The 14,906-nt window shown below is 45.7% G+C and overlaps 1 protein-coding gene across 9 annotated transcripts; it reads right to left on the bottom strand.

Moving 5' to 3' along the window:
* Positions 1–1,213: 1,213 nt before the first annotated feature.
* VPS18 (VPS18 core subunit of CORVET and HOPS complexes) lies at positions 1,214–14,161 on the bottom strand. 9 transcript variants are annotated; one of them, XM_040411536.1, is made up of 8 exons: positions 14,005–14,161; positions 11,695–11,836; positions 11,044–11,135; positions 6,778–8,633; positions 2,297–4,014; positions 1,916–1,968; positions 1,808–1,860; positions 1,214–1,752 (listed from the first exon to the last, which is right to left on the bottom strand). In XM_040411536.1, exons 1-5 carry the CDS (start codon positions 14,090–14,092, stop codon positions 3,286–3,288), a joined length of 2,907 nt encoding a protein of 968 aa, XP_040267470.1. In that variant the 5' UTR covers positions 14,093–14,161; the 3' UTR covers positions 1,214–1,752; positions 1,808–1,860; positions 1,916–1,968; positions 2,297–3,285. The 9 variants fall into 9 exon arrangements, with proteins under 9 accessions (XP_040267470.1, XP_040267472.1, XP_040267469.1 ...); XM_040411538.1 differs by adding an exon at positions 2,189–2,241 and having other exon boundaries at positions 1,214–1,699; positions 1,808–1,968; XM_040411535.1 differs by adding an exon at positions 2,189–2,241 and having other exon boundaries at positions 1,808–1,968.
* Positions 14,162–14,906: the final 745 nt, after the last annotated feature.

The following is a 14,906-nucleotide window of genomic DNA, read 5'->3' on the forward strand; positions in this document are numbered from 1 at the left end:
AAGAAACGTTTAGGATTTTTTTTCTTTGTATAGTCATTTCCAGACAGTTTGGGAGGGTGATGATCCAGCCGCTTGCTCATGGATGATCCCTTCCAGTGATACCATTATAAGGCTGTGTTAACCTGCAGAGCAAACCAAAGTTTATTTTATTCTTCCCCTTTGGCTACCTGCACATGTTGTGGAACTTCTGCAGGCATGTCTCTCAGCAATTCCCACAACAAATCAGGAACGGCAAATCCACACCAAATTGTACAGACTGGCCTGCGTTTTGAGTCTCTAGACAATAAAGTGTGCACTCCCCTACCAACTCTGTACAACCTCACGTGGCCACTGCATTCATTTCTATGGGAATTCCAGAAATAGTGGAGCACTGTACTCACCTATCTCCAGAACTCCCATAGAAATGAAAGGAGCGGACGCTCCGGTCATTTCAGGGGAGCAGCAAGGGGCCTGCAGTCGGTATGGGGCCCCTGTTCTCCTGATCAGTGGGAGTCCCAGGGTTAGGACCGCCACCGATCTGATAGTTATCCCCTCTTCCTGTGGACAGGAGATAACTTGTACCTACCGGAATACACCCTTAGGGCTCATGCACACAACCGTGCCGTTTTTTTGCGTTCCGCAAAAAACGGATGCCGCCCGTGTGCCTTCCGCAATTTGCAGAACGGAACAGGAGGCCCATTATAGAAATGCCTATTCTTGTCCGCAAAACGGACAAGAATAGGACATGCCTCATAATATTTGCGGGGCCACAGAACGGAGCAACGGATGCGGACAGCACACAGAGTGCTGTCCGCATCTTTTGCGGACCCATTGAAATTAATGGTTCCGTATACGGAGTCAAAATACGGCCCGTATACGGAACGCAAAAAAACGTTCGTGTGCATGAGCCCAAATGAGATGTCTGTGTAATGCAGGACAGGACAGATCCTGAAGAAAGGATACTCTTATCAATTCAGAATTCCCTAATAAGTTATCTACTGGACAATCTCTTTAATAATTCTGGAAGCAATACCATTCTCCCAGATTTCCGTGGTCGCTAAATTTAGGACAAAATGAGATTGAAACATAATTTATTACATATGATCTTTCACAGTGTAATTGGAGAAGCAGTAGCAAAGATGAGGGGAAGATAATGAAGGCTTAGATACTTTTTGGCATGCCGTGGTATTTCATTTTTGTCCATTCTAGGTAAGATTCATCATCGGACTTTAAAAAAAAAAGACACTAAAGAAAATCTGGAATTATGCTGTATTTTACATTCAGCTGGATCTATGCAAATCAATCCGCAAACAGACAAAGATTAAGAGTCACTAAAGAGGTGACTTGTGTTTTCATCGAAATATAAAAATCTCTCAAAATAACAAGATCGAAACATTTCCACAAGCAATTCATACATGATGGTTGTCATCATTATAGAAATATTAAACAGTTTAATAATCTGATAAAAATGTGGAGTGTCCCAGTGACATTACTCAGGTGACCAACTGTGTATCGAATTGGTATCACTGCAGACAACCATAGAAGAACATACCAGAAGACTTCCGATGGTCATAAAGCAGTGTAAGCAGGAAAGTGTTCGCTCAACAAGGAGCAGAAAAAACTAAAGCGTGCTGCTCCACTATCTATAAGATTGTTTATTAAAATCATACATAAACCCTAAATAAGAAGCTAGCTACGCGTTTCAGTGGCAGGCCGCCACCTTCATCAGGCTGACTCAGAAGCTAGCTACGCGTTTCAGTGGCAGGCCGCCACCTTCATCAGGCTGACTCAGAAGCGCTAGCTATGCGTTTCAGTGGCAGGCTGCCACCTTCATCAGGCTGACTCAGAAGCTAGCTACGCGTTTCAGTGGCAGGCCACCACCTTCATCAGGCTGACTCAGAAGCGCTAGCTATGCGTTTCAGTGGCAGGCTGCCACCTTCATCAGGCTGACTCAGAAGCTAGCTACGCGTTTCAGTGGCAGGCCACCACCTTCATCAGGCTGACTCAGAAGCGCTAGCTATGCGTTTCAGTGGCAGGCCACCACCTTCATCAGGCTGACTCAGAAGCGCTAGATATGCGTTTCAGTGGCAGGCCACCACCTTCATCAGGCTGACTCAGAAGCGCTAGCTATGCGTTTCAGTGGCAGGCCACCACCTTCATCAGGCTGACTCAGAAGCGCTAGCTATGCGTTTCAGTGGCAGGCCACCACCTTCATCAGGCTGACTCAGAAGCTAGCTACGCGTTTCAGTGGCAGGCCACCACCTTCATCAGGCTGACTCAGAAGCGCTAGCTATGCGTTTCAGTGGCAGGCTGCCACCTTCATCAGGCTGACTCAGAAGCTAGCTACGCGTTTCAGTGGCAGGCTGCCACCTTCATCAGGCTGACTCAGAAGCTAGCTACGCATTTCAGTGGCAGGCCGCCACCTTCATCAGGCTGACTCAGAAGCTAGCTAGGCGTTTCAGTGGCAGGCCACCACCTTCATCAGGCTGACTCAGAAGCTAGCTACGCATTTCAGTGGCAGGCCGCCACCTTCATCAGGCTGACTCAGAAGCTAGCTATGTGTTTCAGTGGCAAGCCGCCACCTTTATCATGCTGTCTCAGCTTCTCATTTGTATTATTTTATGTATGTTTCTAACAAACAATCTTATAGATAGTAGAGCAGCACGCGTTTGTTTTTTTTCTGCTCCATGTTGAGCGAACGTGTTCCTATTTGTATTCTGGACGCCATCTGGACGATCCTTGGAAACTAGCGCAGCAGCAGAGAGACCACGCTATCCTCTAGTGTTGTGCCTTGGTTTGCACAACATGACTTGGTAAAGTATTCTACCCTTATCGGGGAATCCTAAAAGGTATTTCACAAGGGAGTGCCCCCATTGTTTTCGATTTTGCAAATCCATGTAGATAGTCATCAACCCTGACAAGAGTTCATTTTTCTCTTAGGCTATGTCCACATGGGACCGAAATGCTGCAGATTTAGCGCTGCAGTGGATTTGCATGGAGAAAATCCGCAGCGACTTAACAATATACCTGCACGGGGGATGAGATTTTAAGAAAGCTCATCCACTCACTGCAAAAAAAGTAAACTGACCTGCGGTGCGTATTTTACATTCCTAGTATGTCAATTTATGCTGCGGTTATCCACCAAACATTTCACCTTCTGTAATACATAGGCTGAAATGCATGTCAAATCCCCATCACGGAATTGCGCAAAACCTGCCCTGTGTGGCCATACTCTTAAGAGACAAGAAGGTTTACAAAGCTGACCCAGGTCCTGGCCTAGCTTCACTAAAACCTTACAAACAGGTCCTACAGCCAGCTGAGCATCTCTTCCTTGTATCGCTGTGGATCTATAAAGGGCTGGTCAATAGATCGGATCATCAGTTCACCACAAAAAGGACATTCAGCTGCAATAATGTCGTCAAGGTCGGCTTTAATCTGTTCACGGCTTTTCTGCCCTTTCTCCAGACTTCTACTGTCCTCTTCCTTTGCATGGGAGCGGCTTTTGGAAGGCTGGGCTGCAGCCGCCAGTTTCTTCTGCAGGTCTTCCATCTTAAACTGTTTATACTGTGGGAGGTTGGGGTAAACTGTCTGTATGAGGCAATCTGAATGGAACATGTGATTACAAAGAAAGAGATAAAAGGGGCGGTTCAAAAGGGGAAAGTCACACCCAGAACACTTATCTTGAGGATCCACCGAACCGTACTTATTTCTCATTTCTTGAATGTCTTCCCGTATTCTCTTAGCACTCAATGTAGCATCTTCCATTTCTTGCTTAAGCTCCTCAATATGCTGGTTGTAAGCTTGCAAGGAGCTGCAAATGGCTTCTTTAAAGTGGTCAATAGTCACAAAGTCTGGAAAGAATGGAAGAATATCCTCAATCTTAAGAAGGTTGCAGCTAGACAGACAAACCATGGCCTTCTTCACATCCTTCTCCTCTTGAACCACATGGCGAGCAATCTTCAGCCACAGCTTCTTCTGGAGTTCTTCGTCATCGGCTGGTAAATCTGCACAGGATTTGGCTAGATCCACATCCACCTATGGAAATTAGAACGAAAGTAAAAATTTGGAAGACAATAAAAAAACGTTATATAATTATTTATTTTTTTAAAATGAGAGATATATATATATATATATATATTAGTACAGACCAAAAGTTTGGACACACCTTCTCATTCAAAGAGTTTTCTTTATTTTCATGACTATGAAGGCATCAAAACTATGAATTAACACATGTGGAATTATATACATAACAAACAAGTGTGAAACAACTGAAAATATGTCATATTCTAGGTTCTTTAAAGTAGCCACCTTTTGCTTTGATTACTGCTTTGCACACTCTTGGCATTCTCTTGATGAGCTTCAAGAGGTAGACCCCTGAAATGGTTTTCACTTCACAGGTGTGCCCTGTCAGGTTTAATAAGTGGGATTTCTTGCCTTATAAATGGGGTTGGGACCATCAGTTGCGTTGAGGAGAAGTCAGGTGGATACACAGCTGATAGTCCTACTGAATAGACTGTTAGAATTTGTATTATGGCAAGAAAAAAGAAGCTAAGTAAAGAAAAACGAGTGGCCATCATTACTTTAAAAAATGAAGGTCAGTCAGTCAGCCGAAAAATTGGGAAAACTTTGAAAGTAAGGGCTATTTGACCATGAAGACGAGTGATGGGGTGCTGCGCCAGATGACCTGGGCTCCACAGTCACCGGACCTGAACCCAATCGAGATGGTTTGGGGTGAGCTGGACCGCAGAGTGAAGGCAAAAGGGCCAACAAGTGCTAAGCATCTCTGGGAACTCCTTCAAGACTGTTGGAAGACCATTTCAGGGGACTACCTCTTGAAGCTCATCAAGAGAATGCCAAGAGTGTGCAAAGCAGTAATCAAAGCAAAAGGTGGCTACTTTGAAGAACCTAGAATATGACATATTTTCAGTTGTTTCACACTTGTTTGTTATGTATATAATTCCACATGTGTTAATTCATAGTTTTGATGCCTTCATAGTCATGAAAATAAAGAAAACTCTTTGAATGAGAAGGTGTGTCCAAACTTTTGGTCTGTACTGTATATATATATATTTTATATTTACATATATCTCTTACAATAACAGGCATAGCGATGAAAAAATGTTTGCATGCATACAACTTAAAGAGGACCTTTTATTGGTGCATGTATGACAAACTGTTATGCTTACCAGATGCGGTCCCTATAGGTGCAAAAACTTCCGCTGCTGTGCCCCCCCGCTGTTTTTGGCATCTGATATGCTAACTCAGAGCATCAGTACAGGGAGGACGAGCCATTTGGTTTCCTCAGTGGGCGTCTTCTTCTCCCTGGCTGTGATACAGTCCAGTCTAAGCGGACCGCTCCACTGCCAGGGAGAAGGGGACCTGTTCTTGTGAGATTTACAGGAACAGGCTGTATGCCCGAGTATAGTACTTGCTGTACTCGCTCACGAGAACAGCTCACCTTCTCCCTGGCTGTGACGTGGTCTGAAAGAGATGCCCACTGAGGAAACCAAATGTCTCCTCCTCCCTGTACCGATACTCTAAATTAGAATCAGGCGCCAAAAACAGTAGGGGGCACAGAGGGGCCACGCTATCTGGTAAGCATACCAGTTGGTAGTACATAAACCTGTGAAAGGTCCTCTTTAAGAGAGAGCTTTTCTAAGCTGGAAAAAGCCAGAGACTGGTTGTATTATATTATATATGACTTCATACATATGACACCATACACATTAAAGGGTTTCTATCACTTCGTTTCACCTATTTAGCTTTCAGACACTAGCGATCCGCTAGTGTCTGCTCTATCTAACCATCCTAATATAACAGCTTATTGTCCTGCCGTTTAGCTAAAAAAATAACTTATATAGATATGCAAATGAGCCTCTAGGTGCTATGGGGGCGTGATTAGCACCTAGAGGCTTCGTCTACCTTAACAAACTGCCGCCGCCCAGCGCGTACCTCCAGCCCGCCCATCTCCTCCGGAATGCGATGCTCCTCGTATTCGGCGCATGCGCAGTGAATGTCTGATCGCTTCCCTGCTCAGACATCTCCACTGCGCCTGCGCCGATGACGTCATAGTGCTCCGAGGAACAGGCGCAGTGGAGATGTCTGAGCAGGGAAGCGATCAGACATTCACTGCGCATGCGCCGAATACGAGGAGCATCGCATTCCGGAGGAGATGGGCGGGCTGGAGGGACGCGCTGGGCGGCGGCAGTTTGTTAAGGTAGACGGAGCCTCTAGGTGCTAATCACGCCCCCATAGCACCTAGAGGCTCATTTGCATATAGATATAAGTTATTTTTTTAGCTAAACGGCAGGACAATAAGCTCTTATATTAGGATGGTTAGATAAAGCAGACACTAGCGGATCGCTAGTGTCTGAAAGCTAAATAGGTGAAACGAAGTGATAGAAACCCTTTAAGGCAGGGGCGGACTGGGAACTTAAAGTGGCCCTGGAAAAAATACTAAGTGGGCCCGTTTAGTAGTCTGGTTGAAATTGATGGAAAGCAGGGCCAGCAATACCATATTGTGGCACATTATACCACCCCAACAGAGCCAAATACCACAGTCCAAGACTAAATACTGCCCCCATCAGCACAAATACATCCCCAAAAACTTCCACTGGCCGGCCATGAGGAGGGCTCAGGCGGCGCCTTGGGCACTGACCCACCGGGAAATTTCTCTGTAAGGTCTATGACCAATCCGCCCCTGCATTAAGGGAAATATCTTCTTGCAGTTGTTGCTATAATAATTATATCCCCGTCTGAAAAGGGAGCAATTTGCATAGGCCTATGAGTAATATATACCTTTAAAGCAAGGTCCACCGCTTCTTCATAGAGCTCCATAACTTTGTAGACATGGACACAGGCACGATGGTGCTCATGTTCGGCACATAGGCGCAGGGCATATTTTAGATCATAATAAATTCTGTTGGGGTTAGTGCCAGCTTTCTCTAGGTATATAAGCAGAGAATCAGGTAAAAACTGAGCATACAGAGACAACAGGTAGTTGTGAATGGCCTGTTCAGTTTCCCGAAGTTCATATACACAGAACTCCATGTACCTAATGGCTTCATTTATCTGAGTGCATGCGCTTTGATTGTAATTCACAAGGGCAGGAATGAGGTTCTTTGGGTCAAGTTTCTTGCCCATTCTGACCCAAGCATCAACCACTTTTTCGGGAATATGCTGCATCAGTACAGGAGAGAATTTGTAGAAGAGGTTTTTGTCTTTGTGCTTAGAAAGTACATTGAGGGCTTCGTCGTAGTCATCATTTTGGCAGTGGTGGGATACTACTCTTTCGTAGTCTTCCATAAGTACGGCAAAATAAACCATATGGTCCGTGTCTCCATGACTGGCCAGGAGATCATATATAGATGCACGGTTATTACTGAGGCATTCCCTATTTATTTTGCTGCTGAGAAAAGTTCTGAAATCCTCCCGCGTCTTCAGGTACAAGCTTCTTTTTGAGGAATCGCTTTCCAATGCTCCAAGGCGATTCAAGTACAACTCCGTCAACCAAGTTGTAAGTAGTGTGACCTGTATTTTTTCTGTAGGCTTCAGATTAGACAACTTTTTTAAGAGAAACTCCATAAGTGCTTCCTCCTGTTTGGCTTCAATAAATTTCAGAGCTATTTCTTCAAAGTAGTTTTGAGTGAGAGCATAACACTTGGCGCTTTCTTTATATTTCTTCATCTGGAAGCAGTGCTCGGCTTCCTTGGCCAACACCATATCCAAGCATTCAGGACGATCCTTACAAAACTCTTTGGCCAAGTCAAACTTGCCCATGTTCATGTACATCTTCCAAACGTCTCTAGGTTCGCGTTCAACGTGGTACCTGAAGACGGCTCTCTCTGTGTGGATCCAAATCTGGCCTATAACTGGATCCTTCACCATCCTTTTCAAAGGGCCAAACTTTTCAGTAAAAATGTCTTCAAACACTACCTGGCCATTTAAAGTACAAATCGCCTTGACTCGGTCAGGAAGCAAGAGCAAGAAATGAAACTGTGTGATGACAATGGATATGGGCTTTTCAACATTAGAAGGGTACTCCCACACCTGGACATCAGTCAATACCGAGTCAGGTCGAGTAAAATCCAAATTGCCATAAAGCACTCCGTTTCCCATCATCCAAGCAAATGACGTTGGGTAGGCCCGAAGTTTTTGAGTGTAAAAAGCTATTTCACTATATCCAAGATTACCTGGAAATTCCTGGATGCTTGGAAGGTCATCCATAGTCTGGTTAAAAAGTGGTGCAAACCCCTGTTGCTCAGTGCCTTCCGTTATTTTGGCAGCAAACTGGAAAAGCCTTTTCCGAGTAGTTGCAATGACACAATAACGGTTTTCATATCCGCAGTTGATTTCTAGACAGCAAACTGGAGCAGGTCCAGTCTCTTCTTCCAATGTGTGAAGATAGCGAAAATACTGATCAGGATTTGTGCCAAAAAGTCCACCTTCGGTGGTTGAGATTTCTGCTTCGAATATTTGACCCTGCGCAGTGCCAACTAGTATAGGTCCTGTGGTGGTATCATTCTTCTGAAACTTGTTCCATCCAATGCTTTCAATCAAGTGGCCTTTCCATCGGGAAAGTGGACGAACTTTCTGGGCATTGCGATTGAGATACAGGCATTCGCTAGTGTTCAGAGCAATCACGAGGTGCGATCCTACATTAAATACAAATCACATTCATATCAGAGGCAGAAGGTGCAAACAACACTTAAAAACAAAACTCTTTATGCTCCTAAAGTGCATTTTAAGCAGTAGCTATTATCAGGTTTTGGAAGTTTGAGATCGATTATGTTAGGCCATGTTCACACTGATGTCAGAGGCTCTGTCAGCAGTCCAGGCAGAGTTCACAGACACAACAGAGGTATCTGATGAGGGATACATTTGATAATCTGCCGATCACTGCCTTAAAGGGTTTGTCCCATGAAAAATATTCTATAGTTTTCCATCCAGCACCTGGATCTGAATACTTTTGTAATTGCATGTAATAAAAAATTATTCAATAAAATGTATCTGTATAGCGCCACCTGCAGTTTGTGTTTTTTCTTATTTCATTGATCTGCTCACTGAGAAGGCCGGACATGCTCAGTTTCATCCTTGACACGCCCCCTGAGCTGCGATAGGGGGAGCTGAGACATGCCCCCTGAGCTGCGATAGGGGGAGCTGAGACACGCCCCCTGAGCTGCGATAGGGGGAGCTGAGACACGCCCCCTGAGCTGCGATAGGGGGAGCTGAGACACGCCCCCTGAGCTGCGATAGGGGGAGCTGAGACACGCCCCCTGAGCTGCGATAGGGGGAGCTGAGACACGCCCCCTGAGCTGCGATAGGGGGAGCTGAGACACGCCCCCTGAGCTGCGATAGGGGGAGCTGAGACACGCCCCCTGAGCTGCGATAGGGGGAGCTGAGACACGCCCCCTGAGCTGTGATAGGAAGAGCTGAGACACGCCCCCTGAGCTACAGCAGAAAAGACACTCCCCTGAGCTGCCAGCTTGATATAAATCTAGCAGAGCAATGAATGAGGAGATCTCTGGATCCATGTGAGGTACAGGGCTGGTCCTAGCTTTGTTAGAAAGAGATTGTCATCTACTATATGATGTCTGATTTTCATTTTTCACATTAGTCATGAGAAGGCTATATACAGTACACCTTTTGAGGATTTTTTTTTAGGATTCCACATTACTCATTTTTAATTGGCCTTTATTAAAAATATTGAGCTGTTCTGTCACAAAGTTTTTCTAGCTGTGTGACTGCTGCTTTCACTTTGTGCCGTCACCTAATAAACCTTCTCTCTAAACTACAGAGAGGTCATAAATACTTGTTTAAGCCACATTCTTATCAGTAAGAGAAGAGCTGAGCTATAATGAGCGTTTAGGAGGTCAAAGAGCAGAGATAAGGAGCCTGTCTGCTCCTGGTCTGACGGAAAAGACTGAAAATCCAAAGGGTGCAACTAGAGCAGCTCTGTACAGAAAAAAGGACGTCATATTTTTAATAAAGAATTTTAATTTAATTAAAAAAAATTTTTTTTAGCTCAAAAGGAGTACAATGAAATAATAAAAAGATCCCCAAAGGTGTACATAGCCTTTAAAGCCCCCATACACATTAGTGTACTGACAGCCGAACCCGCCAAGATTATAGGTATATAGTGTATAGGGAGGCCCTGACTCTCTATGATGTCAGGGGAAAGAAGGATCAACGAAATGAATAAGGGTCCATTCACACATCCGTAGTGTATTGCGGATCTGCAATACACAGGGCCGGCACCCCTATAGAAATGCCTATTCTTGTCCGCTATTGCGGACAAGAAAAAGGACATGTTCTATTTTTTGGGGAAGCCGTGGACCGGAAATGCGGATGCGGACAGCACAATGTGTGCTCTCCGCATCCTTTCCGTCCCCATTGAGAATGAATGGGTCCGCACCCGTTCCGCAGAATTGCGGAACGGTTGCGGACGTGTGAATGGACCCGAACTTCCATCTGATCTTTTTGTTCTTCAAGGACATAAGCTGCTGCCAGATGTGTCTGACAGCAGTGTTCTCTTCTCTCCCCTTCATTAGAGCCCAGTGTTTCAGAGTACATTGTTTAGCAGCTGAATGTCGGCTAGCCTGCCATGTGACCTTCCTCTTCTACGTTCACCTACATGTCATCTACTTTGGAGAGGCGGCACAGTGTAGTTACAACTGCTCCACCCCATCCCTGCTCCATGCCCCCTTCACACAGCTGAGCAGCAGGAGTGCCGGAAGTCAGACCCCCACCGATCTGATAGTGATGACCTATCCTGAGCATAGTCCATCAATATTACTCCACTGCACAACCATTTTATAAAGACTGTCTCAGAGGAAGCCTTACGGACTGTACTAGCAGGCTGGGTTCACATCACATATCCATCCGCTTAGCAGATCTGTTAACAGATACCCAAATGGATGCCAATGCAAGACCGCCCATAAGCATCCATTGTGTATATGTCTTTTGGGCATTGGTTAAATGGATCTGCTATGCAGATGATTGAAACCGAATGTGCACCGAGCCTAACATATAACATGTATAAAGATTAAAAACAGTCATCGTTACCTGAAGGATCCAAGAACATTTTGTGAACTTTGAAATCATCTTTACGACCCAATTCAACTTGATTTGGCTGGTCAGCTTTCACCAGATCAATCCTTCGGGAAAAGAAAAGTATACGTCAGTATCAAAAGAGGGACATGTGGTGGGAAATTCTTTCACTTAAAGGGCTTTTCTGCTCTCCCCATATTGATGGCCCATCAACGACATCTCAGCTACGTGGACTCAAAGGCTGCAACACACACGGCATATAAAATCCATCCGTTCCATCGCTCACTCCCAAATCTGCCTCTGAAAGTGACACTAGCACAAGAGTTGTGCATCAGGAGGTTCACAAATGGGCTTCCAGGTCAAGCAGCTGCACCTAAGTGCAATGTCCGGTGTCTGCTGGATTGGTGGAAGACACATCATGGCTGACCTCTGGGAGTAGTGGAACCTATCCGAGGGCAGCATAGCCTGGCGACAGGAATCCAGAGCCAAACGCTGGGTCACTTACTTGCACTAACCAAGGCGTTTTTTTCTAAAATCTGTACCGAGCAGCCCCAGCAAGAGCTTGCAATTCCTAATATCAATGAGTTGCTGGCTCTCCTCACTGACCGCTCTCTTCCTTCAGGATACTGCGATTGCTGCAGAAGGAAGAGATCGTTACGTACGTACCGGAGAATGGTCTCCTTCCCCAGGCTCATGCAGAGCTGATTGCTACACACCACCATGCTATTGATGTTTTCTGGAGGAGTGAAGTCAATCCGTTGCTTATTGAATATTGGGGTCTCCTTCTCTAAGCGAGCATTAACATAACCTAAAAAAAAAAGGAGAGAAAAAGGGTAAAACTTTACTCCCGTGACAGTTGAAGTTCCAGGTTCTACGTCCACCTCATGGCCCAATGATAACTCCTGGTCTCAAGCGCCTCAGCACTATTATAGGGACAGATCAATGTCTACATGCAAAGGATGTCCATTTGGGGCTTCCCATATTACACTCCTGTGAGACCATCCTTTCTGCCCTGAAATACGGAAGGACAAGTGGAGAAAGACAAACAGGACGCCTTCTCTCATAATAGGGTTCAGCCGTTAGGCTATGTTCACATCACATTTGTGGTTGCACTAGGCGGATGGAACCCAAGAGGACGTGCTCCTGGCCTCACCAGTATACTGCATTATCAAACCTTACTGACGGCGTCCAGTGAGAAAATGTAAGCATTAAGGGGGTTAATTATCAAACTGGTGTAAAGTAGCCCATAGCAACCAATCAGATTCCACCTTTCATTTTTTACAGCTCCTTTGGAAAATGAAAGTTGGATTCTGATTGGTTGCCAGTTCTACTTTACACCAGTTTGATAAATGACCCCATAAATGCATACACATGGAACCCTATGGGTGAGGGATTCCACCGTATGGCTTCCGTTTAATGTATAGGCCATGGCCTGCGTCTTAAATGGATCCCATAAACGCGATATGAAGATAGCCCAAGGGGCTGGTCACATCTCGTTTTTTGCTGTACGTCAGAAGGCTACAATTTTGGGGTTATCTATCCTTTTTTAAGGAATACCATTTTCCATTCTATAAGATGCACATTTTTTCCCCTAAAGTGGGAGGAAAACGTCAGTGCATCTTATGGGGCGAATACATATTATGGAGGCGCTCACTAGTACAGGAGGAGCGGGAAGCGGTGAATGCAGCGCTCCCCGGGCTCTGTACTCACCGCTTCCTGGTCCTCAGCCGCTCGCTGTCCTGCGACTTCACGCTGTGCGCGTCGGGTCACAGCACGGCAGGAAGAGGAACGGCGGTGGCGGCTGGAGCAGTAAATTGATTTTTTTAATCTGATCTCATCCACATGGAGGTCTGATCTGAGGTCCGATTGGGGGACTTATTAACATTGGGGGTCTGATGAAAAATATTTTTCTTATTGTCCTCCTCTAAAACGTAGGTGCGTCCTATTGACTGAAAAATACCGTACCTTTAATGGATGTGCGTATGTTTCAATAGGTTTGTGTCTGGGGTTTTTTAACACCAAACCTATACGTTTTTGTAATTATTATTTTTTTAAATAAAGATTTGAAGGCATTGTCTGAAAAAAAATGAATATGTCTTTTCCATACATCTCCCCTTCACTGTAATGTATATAAAAAAAATACAGAAACACGAACAATGACAAATGGAGTCAAAACTATGCCCAATTATAGACTATGGGTACGTCAAGCCATACGTTTTTTCTGTTTAAAAACGTATCCACTTGATGTACAGCAAAGAACGAGAAGTGGACAACCCCTCCAGAAGGCAGTAGGAGAACACATCTGTATATACCTTCAGGCCAGTCTATAGAGGTATGCGTTTGTGCTATGGCCGTCCGAAACTGGACTTTGGGCAATCTCTTAGAGGAATAGCATTTATTATGTAGAGGAAGTTACGACAAGACACTAATGTATTGTGATGGTCCGTATTGCCTCCTTTGCAGACTGGATTCATGGTTCCATCACATTATATACTGCTTGTTTCCATGGTTACGACCAGGAGCGGTGGTCGTGCTTCTACACTATAGGAAATAGGACTAGCCTATGTGAGCTCCCATGGTCCCAGCGCTTTTCCCTATAGTGTGCAAGCACGACCACCACTGATGGCTTACAGAGCGGTCGTATCCATGGAAACGGGCAGGGTATAATGTGATGGGAAAATGAATCCAGCCAGAATAGGAAGCAATATGGGTAATAACAATATATTAGTAAGTGCCTTGTATTAACTTTCTCTACATGATAAATGCCACTTGCGGAAGTGACACAACCCCTGTAATGCCATGATTCAGGGGAGAAGTCCCATCACCACAGATGCATTGCTGACACATGGAGCAGATGACCCACATCAGTAGGATCCATGATGAGGACATGGGTGGAAGGCCAGCAGCACACCGCCCGCACTACCACACACTATGCACCACATAAACCTCCAGCCATGTCCTCCTCTGCCAACCCACCAGAAAGAAGGATGCCGGGGCCTCTGCTCTGGCTCGGGAAGTTATCACGGGACAAAGAGTTCTCGTATTCTTCCAGGATGGAGGCCATGGTCGGTACCGAGTCCAACCGAACAGCCTGTCAGCTAAACCAACGACTTCCGGTGTGTCCGTAGGTCATGTGATCCGGAAACGTCATGGTCATGTGACCGCCTATTTGCCTGATATCGTCACGTGTGCATGCGCGTGCTACGTCACCAACGCTGGGACTATAAAGGGGAGGGCTGCGTCACCAATACTGCAATACTGGGAGTATGTGTGGGGGTGTTGTGTCGTGTCACCACTGGGAGAATGTATGGAGGTGCTGTCACCAATGCTGGGAGTATGTGTCACCAATACTGATAATGTATCGGGTGCTGTGTCACCAGTGCTGGGAGTATGTATGGGGGGATGTGTCACCACTGCTGGGATGTGTATGTATGGGGGGGGGGGGGGGGATGTGTCAACACTGCTGGGAGTATGTATGGGGGGGGATGTGTCACCACTGCTGGGAGTATGTATGGGGGATGTGTCACCACTGCTGGGAGTATGTATGGGGGATGTGTCACCAATGCTGGGAGTATGTATGGGGGGGGGGGATGTGTCACCAGTGCTGGGAGTATGTATGGGGGATGTGTCACCAATGCTGGGAGTATGTATGGGGGATGTGTCACCACTGCTGGGATATGTATGGGGGATGTGTCACCACTGCTGGGAGTATGTATGGGGGATGTGTCACCAATGCTGGGAGTATGTATGGGGCGGGGGATGTGTCACCAATACTGATAGTGTATCGGGGGCTGTGTCACCAATGCTGCTAGTATGTATGGGGGGATGTGTCACCACTGCTGGTAGTATGTATGGGGAGGGGGGGATGTGTCACCACT

This window comes from Bufo bufo, chromosome 11, assembly GCF_905171765.1.
Source record: "Bufo bufo chromosome 11, aBufBuf1.1, whole genome shotgun sequence".
Classification (NCBI taxonomy): Eukaryota; Metazoa; Chordata; class Amphibia; order Anura; family Bufonidae; genus Bufo; species Bufo bufo.

What these genes read in the sequence shown, in the direction of transcription:
- VPS18 (XM_040411540.1), bottom strand. Translation starts at nt 14,092, where the DNA reads ATGGCCTCCATCCTGGAAGAATACGAGAACTCTTTGTCCCGTGATAAC. An exon ending in CCCCGGCATCCTTCTTTCTG is followed by an intron (nt 11,837 to 14,004) that starts GTGGGTTGGCAG and finishes TTTTTTTTTTAG; the next exon opens with GTTATGTTAATGCTCGCTTA. An exon ending in AATGTTCTTGGATCCTTCAG is followed by an intron (nt 8,634 to 11,043) that starts GTAACGATGACT and finishes TATTTAATGTAG; the next exon opens with GATCGCACCTCGTGATTGCT.